General features: G+C 39.1%; 3 protein-coding genes across 3 annotated transcripts; 2 read left to right on the top strand and 1 right to left on the bottom strand.

Moving 5' to 3' along the window:
- The first annotated feature begins 1,436 nt into the window (after window positions 1–1,436).
- Window positions 1,437–2,402, top strand: LOC125176881 (olfactory receptor 52Z1-like). The gene has a single exon (XM_047878791.1). The coding sequence runs from the start codon at window positions 1,443–1,445 to the stop codon at window positions 2,400–2,402; it is 960 nt and encodes a 319-aa protein (XP_047734747.1). The 5' UTR covers window positions 1,437–1,442.
- A 14,657-nt stretch (window positions 2,403–17,059) lies between these two features.
- Window positions 17,060–18,010, top strand: LOC125146483 (olfactory receptor 52A1-like). The gene has a single exon (XM_047823217.1). It carries the CDS (start codon window positions 17,060–17,062, stop codon window positions 18,008–18,010), a length of 951 nt encoding a protein of 316 aa, XP_047679173.1.
- An 8,257-nt stretch (window positions 18,011–26,267) lies between these two features.
- Window positions 26,268–27,209, bottom strand: LOC125146626 (olfactory receptor 51V1-like). The gene has a single exon (XM_047823324.1). The coding sequence runs from the start codon at window positions 27,207–27,209 to the stop codon at window positions 26,268–26,270; it is 942 nt and encodes a 313-aa protein (XP_047679280.1).
- Between the last annotated feature and the right edge of the window lie 617 nt (window positions 27,210–27,826).

Below are 27,826 nucleotides of genomic sequence, written 5' to 3'. Positions count from 1 at the left end.
TACTATAACTTATAGACTTGTGGAAACACAGTGTGGTACACTTGAAACTAATGCTACATTTGTTTCAACTATACTTCAGTTAAAAAAAAAGAAAAAGAAAGAAATGGATTCCAAACATTTCAATCATATAATATGAAGTACTAGAATACTGAACACCTAATAAAAACTGAAAGTAAAGGTGGTAAAACTATGCTGCACAATGATACTGACTCTAATGCAATCAAGAGGTAAAAAGGCAGACATCTCTTAAGCCCATGTTCCTCTTAAGCAAATACATTCAGCCCCCTTTGATTTGAGAATGGGGACAGGGGGAGGATGGAAGCCACTTGTCATCCACCTGCTTTGTATCCATATCTATACCCTCCCTCATAGCTATGTGTTTATAGGAACACGCCCTCTCACACACACATCCCACTCAAATGGGCTATCTCCTCGCTGGCATTTCACCCAACACATCCCTTGCTTTTATCCATTCTGTTGCAACTACAGATAAGTAGCACCCAATAGATTACCCTCCCTCCCTTTTATTGAAGGCCTGGGGACCCCCCTTGCTAATGTGAAACCCTGTTACTTCCTGCTTGGCAGTATTTTAAAATAATATACTGTCTAATTTTCAAGCAGGGACGCAAATGGGACAGTGTATTTTTCCTTCACAACTTGTCAGGCATATCCATCCATTTAAGAGTCCAACTCAGTTTGAGGCTGCATATTCTTTAGGTTTTTTAATATTCATCATATAATTTTAAGAAATATGTTGATTAGCTGACAAGAATCGGTGAAGTCACCTGTGGATCTTTAGTGCCTATCATGGCCCTTAGCATCATTCCAGCAGCCAATCAATGTTGAAAAGTGCATATGTACTGTATTGCCCGAAACCTATCTTGGCAAAATGAATTCCCTCCTGCTTCCTTAAGCAGTATAATACTTCAGGGATACAAGCAATGATCATTTTGATGACATGTTTTTGTGTCTAGTTTTATTTTTATAGGGAGTATTGGGTGGTGGCAGTGATAAGAGCTTTCAAATCTATGCTGTCTGACCCTGAATCCAACGGGACCTGGGACAAGAAGCTGAACATCTGTGGAATATTTTTGCATCTGTTGGAATAACAACAGTATCCATGTTGAGGATCATTGTAAAGGTCTTTTCAACAGGCTATTGTGAACATTTAATAAGGTGATATTTATAAAGTGCTATGGCATATATTAAGCACTTATTAATGTGAAGCATTTTTTCCCAAGATACGACTTAATTCTTCCATGGAAGGAGTCAGAGTACAATTTTAGGCGCATTAATACATCTCACTATCTTTTCACAGAGAAGAAAATATTGCCAAACAATCTAATCAGATATCATTCAACTGAAAGTGGTGCTGCTCCTCAATCCTCAGTCAGCCCTTTGGTCTTTAATCCAGATACTAGGTCTGGAATATACTGCCCCAGATGGCCCCTTTCTCTTACAATCACACCCATCCCCAGGATACATGGTATGTCCTGACTGGAATCCCAGGACTGGAAGATTCTCATACCTGGATCTCCATCCCTATCTGTTCTATGTACATTTTGGCTGTCATAGGCAACATCTTCTTGTTCTTCCTGATTGTAACTGAGCGCCGTCTCCATGAGCCTATGTATGTCTTCCTTTCCATGCTGGCCTTATCAGATGTCCTGCTCTCCACAGCCACAGCCCCCAAGATGCTGGCCATCTTCTGGTTCCATTCCATGGATATATCCTTTGGTAGTTGTGTATCTCAGATGTTCTTCATCCATTTCCTCTTTGTGGCAGAATCTGCTATTCTCCTGGCCATGGCATTTGACCGCTATGTGGCCATCTGTCACCCACTGAGATATACCATAATCTTAACCTCCTCAGCCACTGGGAAAATTGGCATCGCAGCTGTTGTCAGGAGCTTTATCATCTGCTTTCCATTCATCTTCCTGGTACACCGACTTACATATTGTGGGAGAAACATCATTCCCCATTCTTACTGTGAGCACATGGGCATTGCCAGATTGGCATGTGACAATATCAGTGTCAACATCATTTATGGCCTGACTGTGGCCCTACTGTCTACAGGACTAGACATTGTGTTCATCATTATGTCCTACGCGATGATCCTTTGCACAGTGTTTCAGATACCTTCCTGGTCTGCTAGATTCAAGGCCCTCAACACATGTGGTTCCCACATCTGTGTCATACTTATGTTCTATGCCCCAGCATTCTTTTCCTTTTTTTCCCATCGTTTTGGGGGTAAAACCATCCCTCAGCATATCCACATCCTGGTAGCCAACCTCTATGTGGTGGTGCCCCCTATGCTAAACCCCATCATTTATGGGGTGAAGACCAAACAGATTCAAGACCGAGTAATTTTGCTTTGCTCCCCCATTAGTACGCATTGTTAAAATGAAGAATAATACGAAATGCTGGCTATTTCTGAATACCCCCCCCCGCCCCACTTCTCTCTCTCTCTCTCTCTCTCTCTCTCACACACACACACACACACACACACACACACACACACGCGCGCGCGCACACACACACATACACACACACTGAATGAGCAATGGGAATAAACAGAATTCATAAGTAACTCTCAATAAACCCAGAAGGATAATAAATGCCAAGTTTCCAATGTATTTTCCTAAAGCAGTTAAAATTTTTGAGAAAAATAAATTAATGATATTCTCAATTCTCCTAGATATCCTATTTTCTTGCAATTTAACTTATTCTTAAGCATACATAAGATAACACTAAGAAAAACATATTTTAGGGTTAAACCCAGATGGAATTGTCTTGGGTAGATCTGGGAAGTGAAAATAGTGATTCACTGAGTGTTTGTATAGACAGTTGAAATTCTGCTGAAGTATAAAACATTCCTACTGCAGTCAGTAAATACTTGGGCCAGGAACATAAAGCCACAATAAACAACAAACAATAATTATTTCTATATGTACCTTTTATGGCAATTAAAATGTGAGTTCTAAAAGGATATTTTATGAATCACTGATACAAAGTCTATGTATAGAAAAGGCACATCGTATAGGTTTATTAATGAACAGATAATACTGAATGAAAACAAGTAATAAGTGAAATCAACCCACCTGAGACCACATAGACAACTTAAAAGTTAACACTTTGTTCCCTACATAGTGAAGACCTTTGGGCCAAATCATTAATGAAGCATCCTGGTGTCAACAGACTTCACCACAGGAGGGACTAACAGATGAAAAATACCATACCCAGGTCCAAAATGAAAAGGCAGTGAAAGACTAAATAGGATGTTTACACATAGTTGTATTTAAAGAGGCTCTATTCACACCAAATATTACTTTATAGAAGCTTGTCTCCAGATTGTACCTTAATTTCTTCATTCAAGATAGTATTTTTACAACCTCTCCTTCAGCAGGCCTTAGCACATGCTCTGAGAATGTGCAATCTGACCTTATATACACTTGAAGATAGACAAACAATGAACTTTCAAGCATTACCTTGAACACTTGCAACCTTTTCCGGGTTAGCCTCTTTTCTTTGTTTTCTATTATGTATATGTGATGTGTGTTTGTATACACTAGACGCATTAATATATGTACAATGTTATATACACATTATAAAAACACACAAATATACACATGCATGTTCATGATATATATATGATATATATGTATATATACATCATGTGTATTAGATATATATACATACAAATGTATATATATATATACATTTGTATCAGATATACATACATATAAAACAATCAGTGTGGAAAATGAAAGCATGTTGCCTTGATCCTTGGAATCCTGGATAACTACTTTTGTTTGAAATATATGTTATATTCACTTGAATTTAAGCAAGGAAATCTATTTTAAGAGTTAAAAAAAAAAACCTTTGATATGAGAAATCCTGGTTTGCCAATCCCACACTAACTGTATAAAATTGTCCTGTTATGTAACTATTGGTTCTTGACCAATAAAATGGAATTATTTTAGTACCTTCTTTATTGGCTTGACAATTAAGTGAAATATGTCACATGATGTATTTGTAATTTAATAAAAGCAAATTTTATTTTGATGGTGTGGGTAACTTTTATGAACAGAAACATGAAAGAACTGATCCCACCAAACTCAACATAGCCCTGCTAGCAATAATTCATAGAAAAATGGTTGGAATGGGTCATTATCATAGATACGGAAGTCACATAAAATGTTGCTAAAAGTTGTAGCAAATAGGAGTCTGGATCAGAAGTAAATTCTCCAAGGATTGAAAGGGAGTCAGAGAGGAAATAGAGTACAGAATGATAACAAAATACTTGATTAAATGAGCGGTGTAAATGAGCCTTCAAGGAGAAAACTTTTTAAGGGGGTGCCTGGGTGGCTCAGGTGGTGAAGCATCTGACTTCGGCTCAGGTCATGATCTCATGGTTTGAGGTTTGAGCCCTGTGTTGGGCTCTGTGCTGACAGGTAGGAGGCTGGAGCCTGCTTCAGATTGTGTCTCCCTCTCTCACCGCTCCTCCCCCACTCAGGCGCTCTCTCTCTCTCTCTCTCTCTCTCTCTCTCTCTCTTTCTCTGTGTCTCTCTCAAAAATAGATAAGCATTAAAAAATAATATAAAAAAAAAGAAGAGTTTTTAAGGCTTGAGTTTTGGCAGTAAGGAACTAAGAAAATACCAATTTTCCACCCAGAATGTATGAAATATGACAGGAATAAACGATGATTGAGTTGTCAGCCTCAGTTGTAGAGAAGCTTTCAGGTTGAGGGCTCAGGGATTGGTAGATGCTGAAGGAGTCAGGAGTACACTGTGTGTTCTTAGCTGCTAGAAGCACAATCACTGAGTCGTTGCCCTGGAAATTTTGAAGGGGATGCTCCATATCCTACCATTCTACCATCTTCTTGACCACAAAGTCCCCCGCTGGGTAACAGTGAGTAAGAAAAACGGTATACCATGCACGATAGAAACGGAGAGCCCTGGAGGGGCTTAGAGAAAACTGACCTACTCTTCCAGGTACAATTAAAAAAGAAAAAGAAGAAGTGGAAGAAAAAAAGCACTAAGAGATTGCTAAAGTGAGAACCGTGTTTCATGAAAGGAAGACGCCGGGTCATTTAATATCAGACTCTGAGACCCAGCGAGTTAAAGAATACATTATCTGGGTAGCTGAGCAGTAGCAGATATAGAGATACTATGGAGTCAGAACAAATCTTTCTCCCGATGGTTTCTACTCTGCCCTAAGTGGTCTCAGACATGGTGAAACGCTGTGACATGAAGCAGAGGGTATTAGGAAAATGTATCCAAAAGTGGGAAGAGCCTAAAGATACTAGTTTGCCATGTCAAAACTGTTGCAGAATCATATCGTGTTATAATTGGGTTTTAGCTAATATAAGTTAAAGAAGTGTAAGAAGTGGGGAAAGAAGAAGACAAATCCTAGGTTTTGTGTCCTAATTTATTTTTCCTTGTTTCTGTATTTATTTTCCTATACTTTGTAAAGCCAACAGAGTTCCACAAGAATGGCATACTAATCCATATTTACTTATCCTGTATTGTGTACTTAAAATTTGTTGAGGGGTAGACCTTGGGTAGTCTCATCACAAAAGAGAAAAAACATAGGAAAATGGTACAGGTGTGAAGTGATGGATATGTTGATTGGCTTCGTTTTTGTGAGTATTTCATAATGTATACATATATTGGGTCATCAGTTACACACATCCGTTATATGAAATTTCTGATTGTCAATTATACTTCAGTAAACCTGGGGCAGGGGTGGGGGAGAAGACATTAGTGTTTTATTGTAGCTAGAATGATAAGAAAAATGAAATGGAAAATGACATCATTTAAAATGGTAAACAAAACTGTACATGTGTCTGAAATACATATAGGAAATGTTTACTGCATATTATTCATTGTAATGATAATATGGCATCCACAATGATCTACAAATTCCACATAATCCCAATAAATGCTAATATATTTTATCATTTCTATGCTGATTTTTTTTCAAATTTTTATTGTGGCAAAATATCTTACCATAAAGTTTGTGATAACAATGATTTTTAAGTGTATGATTCAGAGCAATTAATCATATTTGCAATGTTGTGTTACTATTGCCACCAGTTGCAGAAGCTTTCATCACCCATAACAGAAACCCTATGTCTCAGAAGCAATAATTCCCCACTCCCCTGCTAACCTCTAATCTACTTTATATTTCTAGGAGTTTGTTTACTTGTAGAGGTGGCATCATATAATATTTGTTTTGTGTCTGGCTTATTTCACTGAATATAAGTTTTCAAAGGTCATGAATATTGTAGCATGTTTTTACCCTCCATTCCTTTATACTGATGCGTGATGTTCCCTGTGCGTGTGTGTGTATATATATATACGTATATATATGTGTATATATATATATACACATATATATACGTATATATATATGTATATGTATATATATATCTGTGTGTGTGTGTGTACATCGTCTTGTACATTCATCTGTGGATGTGCAGTTTGGTTGCTTCCAACATTTGGCTACTGTAAATAATTCTCCAATGAACGTCCATGTACAAGCATGTCTTTGAATACCTGTTTTTAATTTGGGGGGGTACACACTCAGGAGTGTAATTACTGCATTACATGTAATTCTGTGCCTGCGTTTTTAAGAAACTGCCAAACTGTTTTCCACAGAATGTGCACCATTTTTCATTTCCTCCGGCAATGTATGATGGTTCCAAATTTTCCCTATTGTGTCAAAACTTGTTAGTGTTTTAATTTTTTAACTGTGTTTTACATTTACTTATTTATTTTTGAGGGGCAGAGACAGACCACAAGCGGGGGGTGGGGGGGCAGAGAGAGAAGGAGACACAGAATCCAAAGCAGGCTCCAGGCTCCAAGGCAACAGCACAGAGCCTGACCTGGGGCTGGAACTCACAAACCGCGAGATGATAATCTGAGCTGAAGTTGGACGCTCAACCAACCGACCCACCCAGGCACCCCTAGTGTTTAAATTTTTAAAAAAATTATAGACATTTTAGTAAATGTGAAGTGGTGTCTTATTGTGGTTTTGATTTTTATTTCATGTGCTATTGGCATTTGCATATTTTCTTTAGACGAATAATTATTTAAGTCCTTTGCCTATTTTTAAATTCGGTTGTTTATATTTCTGGATTTGAGTTGTTTGAATTCTCTGTATATTCTGGGTATTAATCCCTTATTAGATATATAATTTGCAAATCCCATTTAGTAGGTTATCATTTCACTTTTTGTTAATGTTATTTGATGGTGTTGAAATTTTAATTTTGATGAAGTCCATTTATCTATGTTGTTTATTTTTTTCCTCATGCTTTGGTGTGACATTTGAGAATCTGTTGTGCAATCCAAGGTCATGAAAATTTACCTCTATGTTTTTTCCCAAGAATTTTATGATTGTAACTTTTATATTTGTGTCATTGCTCTAGTTTTATGCATTCTGAGTTGTAGTGTTTGTGTAAAAGAAGAAACATAAAAATTAGACAGAAAAATTAAAAAAAATATTTGACCAATTAGATATGGACTTATGTATTATAAAATCAGATACTTGCAGCACTGTGACTCTGACAAAAAAGCATTGGACCCAAAAGCAGGATACAGAATCAAGATATAGATCTACATTTACATAAAGATTTAAAATGAGACCTATAGTTGCTCAAAATAGTTGAGGAAACACCAGGCTATCTATTAACACATGTGTTAAAAATGGTTTCTACGTGTGTGAATAACTAAATGAAATCCTTAGTCACCCAAGTCCCCAAAACAAATTCCAGATGGAGTTAAATTTCTCTCCTTTCTCCTTGTTCTTTCTGTCAACTCTATTAAAATCTCTGTCCCATTTTCACTCACCATCTCTATCTCAAGCCTGATCTTGAATTCCACCTCTGGCTCCTAACCTTAACACCCAAGGCTCTGCTACTGATGAGTAGAATTTTAGTGTTCATGAACTTGTTCCCAGATAAAGAACACTCACCTTAAACTCCATCCTCGCCATCATATTCAGCCTGTGAGACCCTAATGGCTTTGGTGTTGCTCTCAGCTTTGGCCCCAGGTTCCAGCAGGAGACATTTACCCTCCTACAAAATATAGAGAAGGTTTCAGCATCATCCATGGAGAGTAGGGGGAGAAAGAGTGAACTGGTAAGTTAAATAAGGGCATTGGAAAATTCTAAAAACTGGGAGAAACTACTCCCCTTTTCTAAGAGACTTAATTGTTCCTTTTATTTCCTGTGTTGAGTATTTACTGTTCCAAATATAACGGTAAACAATTTACATACATTATCTTATATAAGTATTATTTGTTTATGTAAATACTTGGATCTCAGATAACTTAAGTGGTTCTCCAAGATCACAAGTCATTAAGTGTTAGAACCATGAACTATCTTTATCACTGTGCTAAATTACTTTTGCTACTTCCATCACTCTTGTACAAACTGCAGAAAGTTACCAGATCCTTCAGTCTTCCATTTCCACAGGAAGCTGTCATTTCTATGCTTATTATCACCACCTTCACTGCCCTAAATGACCCTGTGGAGATTTCTGTCAATGCCTTTTTTGTTTGGCATGTGGCCCATGTAGAAACACTCTGCCCTGCATCTAAACACATTTCTCTCCCACACAGTGTGCTTTACATGTGTCCTTCTTTCAGAAATACATTTTCCATCTCTTTTGTAAGGGAATATCTTAAATATGATATCAAGAGCTTGACATTTGACATACAATAACTGACCAGAGACTGACATTCGCCAGTCCCCACGTGTTTCCCTGTATCTTCAAATGAAGTCTTGCCATGGCATTTTCGACAGTTCCACTGAGTGCACACCTGCAACCTTCAGCCTTGTTGGCACTCCAGGGAAGAAGCAGAGCACATCTGGATATCTATCCCTTTCTGCCTGGTGTACATTATCATTTTCCTAGGAAATGGCACCATTCTTTCCATCATCCGGATTGACCCTGCTTTGCACCAACCCATGTACCTCTTTCTGGCCATGCTGGCTGTTGTTGAGCTTGGTGTCTCTATGAAGTGCGGTACTCATGTTCCCACTGCTCTTCCCCGTGAAAGGTCTGCTTTTCTGGGGCTACAATACCCTCACACACTCTTACTGTCTGCATTCAGATCTAATCAAATTGCCCTGTGGAGACATCTGCCCCAATAGCATCCTGGGTCTGTTTGTCATTACCTCCACATTTGGGCTGGACTCTTTCTTCATTGTTCCTTAGGTGTTGATTCTTCATAGGGTACTGGGAGTAGCTTCTGGGGTTGGGAAGTGGAGGGCACTCAACAAGTGTGTCACACGTCTGTGCTGTTCTTGTGTACTATGTGCCCATGATCAGCTTCTCCTTGCTGCTTCCTTTTGGGTGGCAATTACCTCCACTTCTCCAATCTGTCATGGCCAATGCCTACCTTTTCTTCCCCCCTGTGGTCAATCGGATCGTCCATAGTATTATACCCAGGAAATTTGCAACAGCATTGTCCGTACACTGACTAGAAACTGGGATGAGGTCTAATCAAGACAGATAATCCACTAAGAACATAGGAACTTACATCAGGTCTTATTGGCTGGATATGAGCCCTGCAAATGGAAAAATTCCATAGTTTATTATTGCTTATGAATAAGCTACAAGGTTTAGTAGATGGAGAAGGAGAAGTAGCCTCACCTTTCTCCCTGAAAATAGAGAATGTCATTACTTTGATGTAAGCTTTTAGAAGGAGGCATGGGCCATGAGATTTTTCCTGGTGAGGACATCATTTGACCATTCAATACTTAAATACTTGATTCCTTTGTTTTTATTCCCCGAGGGATAGGCAGATTGGGTCCTGGGGATGTTTTTGTTTCCAAGTACATGCAACTCAGGGATAGATATTTGTGAGTGGAAAAAAATCAGGACACAAAAGAGTGTGTGTTATTATTATAATGGGTGTATTGCGAAAGTGGTTACTTCTGATGGATGTAGAGGGGACCGAATGACTGGGGAACCACATGAGAACATTTGCCAGAAGATGGAAATGCCATACGTATGTTAAGATTGTAAGCTACATAGTTGTATTCATTTGTCAAAATGGTACAGCTAAGATTTGCACACTTCCATGAATGTCAATTTTACTTCTAACCCTCTAAATAATAATAATGATGACGATAATAGTAATAACAATAACTATTGAGGTAGATACTGGCTGTGAGTATGGAAGATAAAAGAATGGTATAATGTTGATAATTATTGAACCCGGTGACGGGTAGATGGAATCTCATTATAATGCTTGTTTTGTGCCTGTTTAAAGTTTTGTAATTAAACAATTTGGAAACATACTAATTGTGCTGATACTAAATATTCTTTGAGTGTGTGCCCTGAAGAAGACATACCTTTCAACTGGCTCCTTACGAAGTGATTTACACAGGTGAAAATAATTTAGTACACAGAACAAATATTTGCAGTCAAAACTATTTGACTTTAAGAAACCATTTTGTTTTTAATTAGCTAATGGGTAGAAAAAACAGTGACCTGAAAACAGTGGTTTCAGCAGGAAATGACTAAAATATGTAAGCCTCTACTTTTGTCATAGCTCTGGTAGACACCAATCTTCCAGTAGTAGACATTAGGAGACCTGCTTTTGATCAACAGGAAGGGAGGGAGGGAAGGAACAATTTGAGATAAACTTCCTAGACAGGGTCTGCAGGACACACCTTTGTTTCCTACATGGTTGTGACTTTCCACAAACTAGAATGAATGTTCTTTTAAACCAGAGCCTTGAAGAATTACTGAGTATCAAGGTCTTTGTCTTAGAACAAGTGATAAGTATGTAAGTTGATGGGTGGCATCATGTATATAATTTTTTCTGTTTTTATATAATTCATTCACTTTATTGAGTTTTCTTCCATTTTGTATACATCTGTCTTTGAAAGTGCCCAATTCACTGCAATCACCAAAATGGACAAGGATATTTTTTGGACCCAGTTCTTAATTTTTCCAGATAGTTTCAGAAGCCATCCCACAGCAATAATTAGTGGCAATCTCCATGACAATCCTGTTAACTAGTTAGTATTATGATTCTCATTATATAATTGAAGAAACTCAAAGAACTTATGCAAGTTTATTAAAGTCACACAGTGAAAAGGTGGTACTTGCAAGAAGTAAGTCTGCAATGTGATGTTGGATGATTGAATTAAATATACTTAAGTCCCCCAGGGCACCTGGGTGGCTCATTTGATTAAACCTCTGACTTCAGTTCAGGTCATGATCTCTCACTCTGTGAGTTCTAACCCTTTGCTGACCTCTATGCTGACAGCATGGAGCCTAGAGCCTTTTTTGAGTTCTGTGTCTCTCCCTCCCTCTGCCTCTCCCCTGCTCATGCTTTGTCTGTCTGTCTGTGTCTCTCTCTCAAAAAGAAACATGGAAAAAATTTTAAATAGGTATACTTAAATCCAAATTCTAGCTATTTTACTTTTAATATGTATGGGACATTTTTTGTGTCCTGACCTGTTTGAATTAAATTTACTCATTTGTAAATAGGAGATGAAATGCAGTTTAGTTTTGATGCTTTGAAGAATAAAGGCAATTATCTAAATAAAGCAACTACACTGTTCATGGTAGAATTTTCTCAATAACTGCTTAGATTTTATTAGTCATTCACTTCCCATGAAATCTCATAGAAATGTGTGAAATCACCCCACTAATTTCATGCTGCCTGCTAAAGCTCTGTATATGGATTTTAAGTTCAAAAACATGACTCAAGTTTTTCCCCAAAATACTGATTCGTATTCACGATGAAGAATAATACATCAATCTTGCAATCCAGGTTTTTAGCAGAGTAAAATCAATTACATCAATTTCCTGTCCATCCTTTATTTTAAGAAAGCTACAGTAATTAAGAGACTCATATTGCCAAAATCACTGCTAAATCATGTGGAATACAGAGTCAAGAAATTAAGGTCTACATATGGGGTCAATTGAGATCATAAATAATATCATGGCTGTTCAACAGAGAAAGAAGTCTTCTGTACAAATAATGCTGATATCTATATCCAGACAAAATCAACCTTTTTACTATACAACAGTTAACTTGAAATGGATTATAAAACTAAATGAAATATCTAAAATTATAAAATTGCTAGAAGAAACCAGAACGTTTAAAAAATGTCAATGTTTATTTATTTTTAGAGTGAGAGTGAGAGTGAGAAAGCTAGAGCAAGGGGGAGAGAAAGAGTGGGGGAGGGGCAGGGAGAGGGAGACACAGACTCTAAAGCAGGCTCCAGGCTCTGAGCTGTCAAGACAGGGCCCGACTCAGGGCTCAAACCCAGGAACTGGATCATGACCTGAACTGAAGACGGACACTTAACAGACTGAGCCAACCAGGCACCCCCAACCAGAACATTTTCAAATGATGATCCTTTAAAGATGATTCATTAGCCTACCGCCCACAACCCTTACAACTGTAGGAAAAAGGAAAGTATATCTATCGAAGTAAAGTCAGTAGAAGAGAGGAAGAAAAAGGAAACAAAAGTATAAAATAGTCTAAATTTTCTTAATGACTTAACAATGAGCTATTCTTAGGCAACATGTGACAGTTTGACCTCTGAATCAATTGCAGTCAACATGACTCAATGCCATGGTATCAGTCTCCTTTACAGACTGAATTGTGGAAAGAGCATGCAAGCCCCCCTTGCCCTTTGACCTCCACCTCTTATTCTCCCTGCAATCCATTATGAATGTCTTCCTCCATCATACTGAAGGTATTCTTCCTAAATTTGCCAGCATCTCTACATTACTTTAAGTACCTCTTAAGGTGAGCAACATACAAGAAAGGTATGGAAACCAGGTAAATCATATCAAGGAGAAAGGTACAATGTGTATAAGTTTGTCTGGTTCTTTTAGAACTCATCATTTGTTCACATGATTAAAGATATGCTAATTCTTCTCACCACATTTCTAAAAATTTGAAAGCATATATCATATCTTCTTTTTATTTGCATCAAGTTCAAAATGGCATGATTCCCTCACATCTATGAAGCATAAAACACCTGCAATCCGAAGGAAAAGTGCAAGAAAAGCAAAGAAATTTATGAAAAGGAGGGATGGAGAAGTTCAGTCCAATATGCAACAACTGATTCACGGCTCAGTATGGAAGGATTTAGAAATGTCCATCATAACTGGTCATTCTGAGAAAATCACTGAATTTACAAAAATCGCTTCAATAAAATAAAAATCTGAGGAAGGAGACTGCAAGAGAATTAGAGGGAAATATGTGATAGAAAGCCCTGGTGGATACAGATTTTTCTTTCCAGAAGTGCCTAAGTGAAAGATGGGTCAAAAGGATACTTATAGAATTCATGGCATAGAAACATGCCTACATTTAAAGGTGCTTTAGATCTTTTTCCAAAGGAGGACAGCAGGAAAGGAACTGAACTCTTAAAAAACACAACATGGGTACTTTAATTTCTCTGCATTTACCCCGTGGGAAAGCGAAAAGAGGAGAGCAAGGAGATTCTGCAAGTTTTAGAAATGATTTCAGAGACATGAGATGTGATTGGACCCAAGGGGGCTTAATTATGAGCTGCTGGGCCTCCTGTGGCTTGGGCTACTGGCTAGGAAATCTCTCAGTCCATGTTCAGACCTGGTCCTTCTCACATTCACTGGGGAACATTACAAGTGGTGGTCAGGGGCTTTCCTCTACAGTTTGAGTTCAATAAATTTATGCTCCTGCCTCAGCACAGTACAAACCTTGCTGGGAGTTTTGGTGGAGATGAACCCAGCAACATGATCTCAGATAAACTGACAGAACAAGGAGCATGTCTGTTCTGCAGCAACAGAAGAAAAGCAAGAAAGGTTCTCACAGAGATACTTCCCACGTATTGGCAGATAGCCCAGCAGCAAATGGCTCAGCGTTCATGACATTGAAGAGGGCTGTTACAGAGGGTGCAGATAGAAAGAAGAGGCATGGCCAGCATGAGATGGAAGTGAATGAGATGAGAATCTCAGGATGAGAAAGAGTGGATGACAAGTGAGTGCTGAGTGATTGTATTATGAAGAGTGACCTTGGTCTTCAAGTGTCTGGTAAGAGCAGAACTGGCTCCCAACAGGAAAGGGCAAGGAAGTCTCACTCTGGCCAAATTCACCCCATAATGTTTCATTTCCAGCTTTTCCAATGATAACCACTCCACCCCCCCCCTCCCGCTCTGTAATCATGCAGATCCTCTCCCACCTGCCTTCCCACCGTCTGCACCTGTCAGGTAATGTTCCTATGTCAGCTCCTAACTCTTGAATAGGTCAGACAAGGTCATCATTTCTAAAGGATTTCTATGCTTTGGAAATGAAGGACTTTTCTGACTGACTAGTCTATCCTAAATATATGTCAGGTGATACAGCCTGTCTTCATAAATGGTCCTTCTGACTATGATACGTCACTAGAGTTTTAGCAGCATAAACCACAGCTATTGCTGAATTACTGGTATATTTGGTGACTTTCGGTATATGTTTAAATTTTTAAAAATAATGTTTTTAATGTTTAGTTTTGAGAGAGACAGAGGAAGAATTCGAGTGGGTTAGGGGCAGAGAGAGGGGGAGACAGAATCGGAAGCAGGCTCCAGGCTCCAAGCTGTCAGCACAGAGCCCAACACGGGGTTTGAACTCACGATCTGTGAGATCATGACCAGAGCTGAAGTCGAATGCTCAACCGACTGAGCCAGCCAGGCACCCCTAAAATTTTTTTAATGTTTACTTTATGTGTGTGTGTGTGCGTGTGTGTGTGTGTGTGTGTGTGTGTGTGTGTGAGAGAGAGAGAGAGAGAGAGAGAGAGAGAGAGAGAGAGCACACATGAGCAGTGGGGGTTGAGAGAGAGAGAGAGAGAGAGAATCTGAAACAGGCTCCAGCCTCCAAGGTGTCAGAACAGAGCCCGACACAGGGCTTGACTCATGAACCACAAGATCATGACCTGAACCCAAAGTCAATTGCTTTACCTGCTGAGCCACCCCAGTGACCCTAACATTCAGTATATGTTTAGATGATCATGAGCTTGCTGACATAATGCAACAGTGTTGGAGACAGTAGGAATGAATGAAATAACTAAACGTTGTTTTATACAGGATAGCAACTATTTTTTCTTAAATGGTTGTTTGTTTGTTTGTTTGTTTGTTTAGAGAGGAGCATGATAAGGAGCAGAGAGAGGAGAAAGAATGCACAGCCTGTTTCGGAGCTCAGTCCCTTAACCATGAGATCATGACCTGAGCCAAGATGAAAAGTTGAAAGTGTGGGGCACCTGAGTGGTGCAGTTGCAGTCCCTTAAGCCTCAACCTCAGCTAAGGTCATGACCTCACAGCTCAGGAGCTGGAGCCCTGCATGGAGCTCTCTGCTGTGAGTAGATCTTCTGCACCCACCCCCCACTCCCCGCTCCCCTGCTTGCATTCTCTCTCTCAAAATAAATAAACATTAAAAACAATAACAACAACAACACAGAATGGGATACTTAACTGACTGAGCCACCCTTGCACCCAGCAGATATTTTTCTATTGTATAACTTGAGAATTTCATGATTTTACATATGCAATTCTTTTTTTTCAACATTTATTTATTTTTGGGACAGAGAGAGACAGAGCATGAACGGGGGAGGGGCAGAGAGAGAGGGAGACACAGAATCGGAAACAGGCTCCAGGCTCTGAGCCATCAGCCCAGAGCCGGACGCGGGGCTCGGACTCACGGAGCGCAAGATCGTGACCTGGCTGAAGTCGGACGCCCAACCGACTGCGCCACCCAGGCGCCCCACATATGCAATTCTTAAAGCAATGATCTTTATCGGGAAAGAACGTTCATATAGGGACTAAGAACCCAAGTTTTGAGGAAATTCAGTCATCAGGGAATCGAAGCAACTAAAGTTTCCTTAGTTGCTCTACAGCCCTCTCTCCTGCATCATTTCTGGAACCCCAAGGTCTGCCTTCTGTCTTCCATTTCTACTTCTATCTTGGACTCCTCTTAAGGAGACTGTCTTTTCACCCCTTTATTTTTATTCATTTTTTAGGCTTGAGCTCACAATATGAGTGAAGCAATCAAATGGTCTGCATATTATTAAGAATCAATGAGCCTAAACTTGCCGATCTTTTGGCGATAGTAACCCTGAGCACTTTCAACCCCAGAAACTAACCTTTATTCTGGCTAAGTTACCTGTTCACCTATATCCCCTAGTCAGCAAGAATGAGTCCTCTTGCCTATGCCTTGTTTCTCTAGATTTCTTTGCCTTCTAGAGATTCCTCCCTTCTAATCATTCTGTAGTGTTTATTTCACAATTTGCATTATTTTATGTGTACAACTCCTGTCAAAGAATTCTGCTATTACTTACATAGGGAAAATAAAATAAAGTTTTACTTATAATGTAAAAATCAACATGGAACTTTGATTTAGATTAAAATTACATGGATTTGATCATCTTTTCTCAAGCTCTATTTCACATTTTTAAAAAAGGACAGCCAGTCCTACATAAATACATAAAACATAGATACAGGTATCTAAATATATTATGTTCATGGGTGAAGCTATTTCTATCTCACTTCTCTTTCATAGGAAACTTTTTAAAGCAAAATACTCGTTAGAATCTGATTATGTGATTGTCCAAACTGACAGTTTCTGACTCAGAGGGTTTGGGGAAAATAATTAGAACACTAAGGTCAGCTGAAATGTGGGATAGGGAGAGATTTGTTAAAATCTGATTAAAGTGCAATATCCAAGCAAATAAACAAGTATATCTATTTTATCCGCAGGTCCAGAAGGACATAACAGAAAGATCAACAAATTATTCCTTTACCACGTGATCTGGGTGGTTCTAATGCAGTTGCCCTGCCTTGTACATAGCTTCTTACTGTGGTACACACTTATGGATGTCCTTCTTGAAAACAGTGATGTGTATCTATGGATCTTTTTCCTTTGATAATATAAACGAGATGAATGAGAAGATCTTAGAGTTCTGCCAAAATCACAGAGACTCACTATGATGATTTTGAATTAAAACAGGAGTAGAAGAGTGCCACTGACTGAGAAGCTTCTTTCATTTTCATCTGGAGGCCGGAGGACATTATGTCCGTTTCCAACATCACAGTCTTCAGGCCTTCTGTGTTGACGCTGATAGGGATCCCAGGCCTAGAGACTGTGCAGTGCTGGATTGGGATTCCATTCTGTGTCATGTATCTCATTGCTATGATTGGAAACTCCTTGCTTCTGATCATCATCAGGTCAGAGCGCAGCCTCCATGAGCCCATGTACATTTTTCTAGGCATGCTGGGAGTCACAGATATTGTCCTTGGCACGAGCATTGTGCCCAAGATGCTTGGAATCTTCTGGTTTCATGTGCCAGAGATTTATTTTGATTCTTGCTTGCTTCAAATGGGGCTCATCCACACATTTCAAGGCATAGAGTCAGGCATCCTGTTGGCCATGGCTTTGGACCGTTATGTGGCCATCTGTTATCCACTAAGACATGCTGCCATCTTCACCCACCACCTAGTCACCCAAATAGCAGCTGTGGTAACACTCAGGGCTGCCCTTCTTGTAGCCCCATCTTTAGTACTGATAAAATGCCGGTTTCAGTTTTACCATACAATCATCATCTCCCACTGCTACTGTGAACATATGGCCATTGTGAAACTGGCTGCAGAAAATGTACGAGTCAACAAAATCTATGGCTTGTTTGTGGCATTCACCATTGCAGGGTTTGACCTCATATTCATCACTTTGTCCTACATACAGGTATTTATCACCGTTTTTCGTCTGCCCCAGAAGGAGGCTCGGTTGAAAGCATTCAATACGTGCATCGCTCACATCTGTGTCTTTCTCCAGCTTTACCTCCTTGCCTTCTTCTCCTTCTTCACACATAGGTTTGGTGCTCATGTTCCCCCTTATATCCACATCCTCTTTTCTAGCCTCTACTTGCTGGTCCCCCCGTTTCTCAATCCACTTGTCTATGGTGCCAAGACCACGCAGATCCGCATTCACCTGGTAAAGATGTTGTGTTCATATAATGTACTGTGATTAATGTCTTTAAACTTCTCCTTTATGCAAAATAACAATCTCTCAAAACAGAATAAAACAGAAAGATGCATATTATTCATGATGTTTGAATTGTCTCCTTAATTGTTTTGTGAAATTTGCCTGCATTTTAGGCAGTTTTCACATCACAGCCCATGACACCTATCAGTCAGCGCCATTTAAATCCTAGTAGGTAGGGGCGCCTGGGTGGCGCAGTCGGTTAAGCGGCCGACTTCAGCCAGGTCACGATCTCGCGGTCCGTGAGTTCGAGCCCCGCGTCAGGCTCTGGGCTAATGGCTCAGAGCCTGGAGCCTGTTTCCGATTCTGTGTCTCCCTCTCTCTCTGCCCCTCCCCCGTTCATGCTCTGTCTCTCTCTGTCCCAAAAATAAATAAACGTTGAAAAAAAAATTAAAAAAAAATAAAAATAAAAAATAAATCCTAGTAGGTAATGAGTTGGGAATGGTAGAAACAGCAATAGTGAATATGTATCATTTCCATTTTTTTTTCTTATTTTGCAGTTCCTGATTGAATTTTCTCCTTTAAGTATTCTTCTCCACAAGGATCCATAAATATCTATTTCTCAATGAATTTCCAAGCACCCAAGAATCATTGTCTTGGATTGTCCAGGTACTTGATGAAATCACATTGTTGATTCTATTTGTTTCTGGATCATCCTCATCATCTTTAAAGTAAATGAGAGGAGAGGTTCCTGGATGGCTCAGTTGATTAAGTGTCCAACTTGGCTCAGGTCATGATCTCCTGGTTCATGAGTTCAAGCCCTGCACTGTGTTCTTTGCTGAGAGCACAAAGCCAGCTTGAGATTCTCTCCTACCTTCTCTCTCTCTGCTCCTCCTCACTTGTGCACTTTCTTTCCATTTATTAAAATAAATAAATAAACTTAAAATATAAAATTAATGAGAGGAAGCATTTTGTTCTTATTCAAACAAAAAACCCAAAGAAACAAAAAACTGTATGCAATCTAAAGACACATAATCCTCAAACTTCAACATTTCTGGTGTCATTCAGGGCATTAAGGTTTAAACATTATAAACAATCCATCATTCTATTTTACAATTCAGGACTTTTTAGGCACACTCACCATTTATGCCTTTATTAATTCCTCAAGTGTTTTCAAAACCCTACAATATTATAAATGCTATACTCAAGAATAGAAACATAATGACAAATTGACAGTGTTTATGTGTTTTGGGTTTATAGCAGTTATAGCTTAATATTACTGGGAGAAAGAGAGAGACAGGGGAATGAAAATGAAAGAAGTAATAGAGGTACTTCTGGAATGTGGGGTTAGCCATGAGAGTGAAGCATTGAAATCCAAAGGAAAGCAGCACCTGTAGAATTATTATTATTTTCTTTGGTTTTTAATTACAAAGTTTGATTCCTGTTTTAAGTTTTTTGTTAATTCCAGTTAGTTAACACACAGTGTTATATTAGTTTCAGATGTGGAATATAGTGATTCCACACTTCCATACAACACCTTGTGTTCATCATGACAAGTGGACTTCTTAATCCCCGCAACCAATATAACCCATCCCTCCACCCACCTCCATGCTGGTAACCATCAATGTGTTCTCTACAGTTAAGAGTCCTTTCTTGATTTCTATCTGTCTCTTATTTTTTTCCCTTTGCTTGTTTGTTTTGTTTCTTAAATTCCACATATGCTTGAAATCATGTGGTATTAGTTTTTCCCTATATGGAGTCTTAACGAATGACAGATGAATTGCTGGTAGGTAAGGACATACCATGCCAGGTAGATGGTCTTGCAGCTTAAATAGAGAATCAAGAAATGGCACAGTTTTTCTACATGTAATGCACAACTTGTAGAGACAAGAAAACTACAAATATCAAGAATGGTTATGGACACTATGCAAAATTTTTGAACTTTATCCTGAAAGGTATCATATGTCACTGGCCAGTTTTCACTCCAAAAATGCGCATGTGTGTGAATGTGTGTATCTATTTGACACATGGCAGCGTATCTTCTCAGTGCGCTTAAAACATCATGGTTTTAAATCACTCAAGGTTATTGTACTAATGAACACATGAAATGTTCTGTCCAAATTAATGACTTGAGAACTTAAGGCTTGTGAGCTGTTCCTGAAAACCTGAGCTCATGGATCACTTTAAAAAGAGCATGGAAAATATTCACATGTGTGCAGATGTCCATACTTTGATTTAGGACACTTAAAATACTATATACATAAGCAATATTAGACTGCATGTCACATGGATGTAGATACTCTGGCTTGTTTTATGGACTGGGCCTTATGAATGAATACTGAATTTGATCACTTTGTAAATCCAGAGGCTATCCTGAGGCATCTTTGGAGGCTGTTTTAAATGTCAGTGTTTATTATGGAAAGAGCCTAAATCTCCATCAACTGATGAATGGATAAAGAAATTGTGGTTTATGTACACAATGGAATACTACTTGGCAATGAGAATGAATGAAATATGGCCTTTTGTAGCAACGTGGATGGAACTGGCGAGTGTTATGCTAAGCGAAATAAGTCATAAAGAGAGGGAGAGATACCATATATTTTCACTCTTATGTGGATCCTGAGAAAGTTAACAGAAAACCATGGGGGAGAGGAAGGAAAAAAAAAGTTAGAGAGGGAGGGAGACAAACCATAAGAGACTCTTAAAAACTGAGAATAAACTGAGAGTTGATGGGGGGGGGAAGGAGAGAAGGGTGGGTGATGGGCATTGAGGGCACCTGTTGGGATGAGCACTGGGTGTTGTATGGAAACCAATTTGACAATAAATTTCATATGAAAAAAAAAGAAATGTCAGTATTTATCAGATAGGATTTGCTTGGATTACCAATAGGGGTTGTGGTGCTTTAATAACAATTTCTTTGAAATAAAGTAAAAAAACATCGGAGGCAATTTTAATGTTCTAGTCAGAGTTCAGAAAACATTTATGCAAATAAATAGTTTGGGTTATCGGGGGGCAAGGAAACAAAGACTATTTTGTAAGTATTTACATAAAAAGCGACAGTCATATTTCCAAAAAAATTTTCATATAATTATATATAATTATGTATCATTTACAATTTACAATAATAATAATAACAATCAGATGTGTAGGTTTCTGTAATGAAAGTCTACTAATCAGGGGAATGTGGAAATGTCCATCATAACTGGTCATTGTGAGAATACTACTCAATTTACAAAGCTTCAATAAAACAAAGATCTAAAGAATGATACTACAAGAGAATGAGTGTCAAATGTGTGATAGAGAGCCATTGTGGATACAGATTTTGTCTCCAGAAGTGTCTCAGTGAAAGAAAGGTCACATCACTTATTTATATGTAACTCATTGGCACAGGAACATACATTTAAGTACATTTAAGTGTCCTTTCGATCTTTTTCCAAATGAGGACAGCAGAAAGAAACTGACAAAAGTAAATTTAATTACTTAATTTTTACCGAAAACTTTTTATTTTGTAAGGAATGTCAAAAAATACAGATTGCATATATTAATTTCTCTACATCTCCCCGGTGGGGAAAAAGGAATGAAGAGAATAAGGGGATTCTGCAAGTTGCAGAAATGGCTTCAGGGACATTAGATGCGGATGGACAAAAGAGGGCTTCATTATGAGCTGCTGGGTCCCTGGAGGCTTGGGTTAGTGGCCGGGAAATCTCATATTCAGACCTCCTTCTCCATGTACGCTGGGGAACATTATACTTGCCAATTCAAGCTTAATAAAGTTATGCTGTGTCTAGCAAATATAGACCTTCCTGTGAGTTTTGTTGGAGTGTGATCCCACCAACATGAGCTCAGACACAATTTACAAAAGAGGGTGCACGTCTGTTTTGCAGGGACAGAAGAAGAGAGGAAAGTCTATTCCAGAGATGTGCACAGTTTGGCAGATGGCCGAGCAGCAAATGAATAAGAGTTCATGATATTTACAGCGGGCTGTTCTAGAGGGTGCAGAGAGAAGAAAGAGATGCTGCCAGCATAAGCACAAGTGAATGAGATGAGAGTCTCAGGAGGAAAAAGAGTGAATGACAGGTGGGTGATGAGTGATGAGTGATGGTGTTATGAAGACAGACCATGGTTTTCAGGTGTCTTGTAAAAACACAACTGGCCTCCAACAACAAAGCATGAAGTCCCTTTCCCCAAGTTCACCCAATAATGTTTCATACCAGCTTTTCCAGTGATAACCACTCCAGCCCCCCTGCTCTGTACTCACTTAGGTTCTCTCCCACCTGCCTTCCCACCACCTGTACCTGTCAGGTAATGCTGCCACATCAGCTCCTTACTGTTAAATATGCCAGACAATGTGAATGGTACTAAAGGATTTCTCTTCTAATTCTGATTAACTCTAGAAAGAAGAAGTGAATAAATGAATCCATGATCGAGGAATCTCTAGGATTAAACATTGGTGAGCAAAACTTTGGAAATCATGTCTTAGTTGACTAACTAGTCTATTCTAAATATGAATCAGCTGATACAGACTTGCTTCTAGAATGGACCTGTTGAGTGGGTTCCTTCACTTGAGGTTTAGCCACATAAACCACAGCTCTTCCTGCATTACTGGCATTTTTGGTGACAATAAGTATATGATTAAATGATCATGGGCTTGCTGACAGAAAGCAACAATGTTGGACCAACTAGGAAAGAATGAAACAACTGAACCCTGTTTTCACCAAATAGAAACTTTCTAATGTAGCTTGAGGTTTTCTAATTTAAGATATGTGATTTTTTTTAAAGCAATGATCTTTTCAGATACAAATGTATCTGAACTAGACTAAGAGCCCAGTTTTCAGAAAAGTCAGTCATCAGTGAATCGAGGTGATTAAATGTTCTTTAGTTGAGCCCTCTCCTCCATCATTTCTGGTATCCCTAGTCTGCTCCCTATCTTCCATTCCTACTTCCATATTGGACTCCTGTTGGGAAACATGTCCTTTCACCCCTTTATTTTTGCATCATTTCTCATGCCTGAGCTCATGAAAAATTCAAATGTTCAAGTGATATATATTTCATTAAGAATTAATGAGCTGACATTGGCCAAATATCATGTTACTGGCAGCTGTGAGCAGTTTAAGCCCAAGAACCTAGCCTCTAGTCCATGAATTACCCATGGACCCATTTTCCCACACTTGGTTATCAGCAAGATTGAGTCCTCTTGCCTCTATACATTGTCGCCTCTGAGTTTCCATGTTTTCTAGAGATTCCTCCCATCTAGGTATTCAGAAATGGGTATTCTAAAATGTCAGCGATTTTAAGAGCACCACTAATTTTCAGGAATTCAATTGTTATTATGTGGGCAAAATAGAGTTTTACTAGGCATGTAAAAATGGCATGAAATTTTCACCCAGACTCACCAAAAGTGCATGGGGTTTGATGATCTTTTCAAAGCACTTCCTTTACTTTCTTTTGAAAGGACATCTGGGGAAGGGAAGGAAAAATAAGATAAAAACGGAAGAGGACAAACCATAAGAGTCTCCTGGGTGTAAAGAACACTCTGAGGTTTACTGTAAGGGTGGTGGGTGGGGGATGGGTTAAATGGGTGATGGGCATTAAGGAGGGCACTTGTTGGGATGAGTACTGGGTACTATTTTTGAGCGAAGAATCACTAAATTCTACTCCTGAAACCGTTATTACACTACATGTTAACAAGCATAGATCTTAAATTAAAAAACTAAAATTGTTATTGGAAAAAAAAACAACGAAAAGAAAGACATCCAGTCTTATGTAGATACAAATGATTGAGATAGAGGACTATATTGTGCTCCTGGGTGTCACCAGTTTCTCTGTTCTCTTTCATAGGGAGTTTTTTTTACTAAAAAAAGTAAATAAATAAAATGAGAAATAAACAGAAAAAGAGGCTCCTGGGTGACTCAGTTGAGCATGCCATTCTTGATTTCAGGTCAGGTCAAGATCTTGGGGTTGGTGAGTTCAAGCCTCATGTCAGGTTGTGTGCTGATGGTGCGGATTCTCTCTCTCCCTTCTCTTTGTCCCTCCTGTGATCTCTGTCTCTCTCTATTAAAGAAAAACACCTTAAAAATACAAAACTTATGGAGATTTATCTACTAATGTACTTGTCAGAGTCAGATTTGTTGATCCAAAGTGTCAGTTCCAGACCTAGACACAATGGAAAATAACAGAATATTATCAGGTAGTTGGAATGTGGAATATGGAGATTCATCAAACTCTGCTTGAAATGCCATTTCCAAGCGATTAACATGTATAATTATTGTATCCCCAGGTGCAGAGGGACATAACAGAGAGATCAGCAGTTACTCTGTCACCCATGTGATCTGGCTGGTTGTGATGCAATTGACTTGCCTTCTACATAACTTCTCATTGTGCTACACTACTCGTGGATGTCTGTTCTGAAAACACAATGTGTATCTGTGGATCATTTTCCTTCCATAATATAAATAAGAAGGATGATATGATCTTAGAGTTCTGACAAAATCAGAGACCCACTATAATGACTTTATAAAAACAAGAGTAGCGGAGAAGAGTGCCACTGACTGAGAAGCTTCTTTCATTTGCTTGGAAGCCCAAAGACATTATGTCCAAGCTGACAGCTTGGAGCCTGGAGCCTGCTTCGGATTCTGTGTCTCCCTCTCCTCTACCCTTTTCACACTCAATACTCTGTCTCGCTCTGTCTCAAAAATAAATACAAACATTATAAAAAAAATGGGATATACATTCAAAAGATTCTCAAAACCATAATTCTATCCCCAGTTTAGGTACTGATGTTTCACTTAATATATATGTGCCTTCACATCCTACCTTAAAGATAAAGAGGTTGATCTGTCTTTAAAATTTCATGTACACTGACACCAAGATTAAAGTCAATTGACAACTCTCATGAGTATTGTAAACTATATAGAATTGGGGGTACATCGTAGACTATGTAGAGATATGATAGCTGATTCAGCCACTGTTCACCAAATCTTTTACATTAAACCGTGTAATCTAATCTACCAATCCCGCATTCTATTAGGTGAGACAGAATGGGCTTTCTAGGCACTTTTGCTTAAACATATGTAGAAGAGGTGTGAATGACCTTGTAGGTACCTAGGGAAAGCTGCCCCAAAGTATGCCACAATACCATAAAGATTATGCTGAATTAAACTTATTTAAGAAACAGCCAGTGCAAGACTGCTTATTCTTTGTCTCCAGAAAGCAGGAAGCACATCTCCCATGTGAAAGGTACCTTCTCTGCATCAAGAGGTAAAGAGACATCCTTATCATCAGAGATAGGGAATCAGGGCCAAAGTAGCCTATGTAAATAAATCTTGTAATTTTTACAGATTTATTACCCCAGCCCAAATTCTAGTCCACATTTAGAATTCTTTACTAATGGAAGCTCCTGAGCATAAGTTTTCTTTGTCCCGTCAATTCCTCACAGATGGATGTTTGTCTAAAATGTATAAAAACTTCATGTCTTGGTCATTTCCTTTGGTCTTAATTTTACTATGGACCTCTGTGTGCATTAATTAAATTTTGTTTTTTTCTCCTGTTAATCTGTCTCATGCCAATGTAATTATTAGACTAATTTAGAAGAACCTTGAAGGGTAGAGTAAAATTTTCCTTCTCAACAAACTCAACAGAGTCAACTTGTGACACATGGGAATAATATGTAAAGGCTACTTGTCCTATACAAGTAAACGTACTGATATACTAGTTCTATGAAAAATAAAATCACATGCTGAACTAGAATTCAAAAAGCATGGATGGTACGGTAAACTTAGTAACTACCCAGGCAAGTGCTCACTGATACACTGGGGAACACAAGTCGGTGTAGTTAACGTTATACTTAATTTTAAAATTAGGAAATGAGAGGGGCGCCTGGGTGGCGCAGTCGGTTAAGCGTCCGACTTCAGCCAGGTCACGATCTCACGGTCCGTGAGTTCGAGCCCCGCGTCGGGCTCTGGGCTGATGGCTCAGAGCCTGGAGCCTGTTTCCGATTCTGTGTCTCCCTCTCTCTCTGCCCCTCCCCCGTTCATGCTCTGTCTCTCTCTGTCCCAAAAATAAATAAATGTTGAAAAAAAAAAATTAAAAAAAATTAAAAAAAAAAAATTAGGAAATGAGATCAGTAACACTTTCTCTGCTTATTTCTCCGGCTCTGGAAAACTAAATTAAGAAATGACTATAAATATGCCTTTAATCTGTTAAATATTACACATACATTTATTATTTCTGCTACACATCATTATCAGTCATTCCTCTTGCAAATACAACCTTCCCTTCCTTAGAACACACTAACTTCTAGTACTCAGTTTTGTTTAGTGAACCATCTCTGGATCCTGCTACGTATTTGTTGGGTTTTGACACTGTAGATGATAGGGTTCATCAAGGGTGGGAAAAGGATATAGATATTGCCCATGAGGACGTGGACCACAGGAGAGAGGTGCTTTCCAAAGCGGTGCACCATAGTCAAACCAATAATTGGGATATAGAAAACCAGAACAGCACAGATGTGGGAGACACAGGTCTTCAAGGACTTGAGCCGCTCGTCCCGGGATGCAATAGTCAAGACTGAATACAGGATCGAGATGTAGGAGATGAGAATGAGCACCGAATCCAACAAGAGTGTGCAGATCACCAGGGCTAAGGCATAGAAGCTGTTGAAGCGGATGTCGGAGCAGGCAAGCCGAAGTAAGTCTTGGTGCAGGCAGAAGGAATGGGAGAGGATATGAGGATGGCAGTAATCGAAGAACTTTAGGCGGACAATGGGAGCGGTAATGAACAGGAAACTCCTCCCTAAAATGGCCACACCAATGGTGATGATTCTCATATTGGTGAGGATGGATGTATATCTCAGAGGGTTGCAGATGGCAGTAAAGCGATCAAAGGCCATGGCAAGAAGGACTCCAGACTCCATGCATGATAGACCATGAACAAAGAAGGTTTGAGCAATGCAGGCATCGAGACCAATTTCTTGGCTGATCCCCCACAGGATCCCGAGCATCGTGTGCACTGTGGACAGCCCCATGCACAGGTCAGTGAGGGCCAACATGGCCAGGAAGTAGAACATGGGCTCATGTAGGCTGGGCTCCGTCCGGATCACATGCAGCACCAGGCAATTCCCTAAGAGTACCATAGCATAGATACAGGAGAAAGGAATGGAGAGCCAAGGATATTCCCGTTCCAGGCCAGGGAAACCCGTAAGGAGAAAGGTGGAGTTACTGATTTTGGAATCAGGTTGAACAGACATGGATCTCTAAAGATGGATACCTCTCAGAAAAAAATATACTAAACAGCTTATTAAGAATCATATGTGTTCTCCACTGCCGTAATATAAAGTTTGAAGTAACAGCTGTAAAAGGAATGATTGCACTTAGCACAAGAACTCATTACACGTAATACCAATGCTTGTATTCTATAAGAAGCTTCATTTGCTCTGAAACAGAGACTATGCCTCCATATGAAACCTTCTTATTCGTTCACTGACCCCATCAGAGGAATTGTGTCCATATCCATAATCTCACTGTCACTTTCTACCTCAGTGCTTCACGCACTACAAATAACAGAGAAAATACCCGACTTGTGAAGGTATTATAATGAAGTTTAAGTACACCAAATAGAAAAGGAAAACACATTCGAGTGTTTGCCTTTACAACTTCGTGAAATGAATTGCAACTCACTGCCGTAGCGTGTAAGATTCACCTCTGCTTATTACATAAGACACTCAGTCATTTATAGAAGTCATCTCTCAGTCATGTTGTCCACTTGTACTTGGACATTTCATGGACTTAATAAAGAATAACTATCGCTCACAGCAGAGATGGTCTTGCCAATCTTGAAAATGGATCTGGTTCTTTTCTCTTTGTC

This window comes from Prionailurus viverrinus, chromosome D1, assembly GCF_022837055.1.
Source record: "Prionailurus viverrinus isolate Anna chromosome D1, UM_Priviv_1.0, whole genome shotgun sequence".
NCBI classification, from domain to species: Eukaryota; Metazoa; Chordata; class Mammalia; order Carnivora; family Felidae; genus Prionailurus; species Prionailurus viverrinus.
Note: the sequence above shows the minus strand (reverse complement) of the source record. Positions and strands in the feature narration are given on the sequence as shown.

Bases quoted from the DNA above. Each gene is read 5' to 3' on its own strand.
- LOC125176881 (XM_047878791.1), top strand. From the start codon at position 1,443: ATGGCCCCTTTCTCTTACAATCACACCCATCCCCAGGATACATGGTAT.
- LOC125146483 (XM_047823217.1), top strand. From the start codon at position 17,060: ATGTCCGTTTCCAACATCACAGTCTTCAGGCCTTCTGTGTTGACGCTG.
- LOC125146626 (XM_047823324.1), bottom strand. From the start codon at position 27,209: ATGTCTGTTCAACCTGATTCCAAAATCAGTAACTCCACCTTTCTCCTT.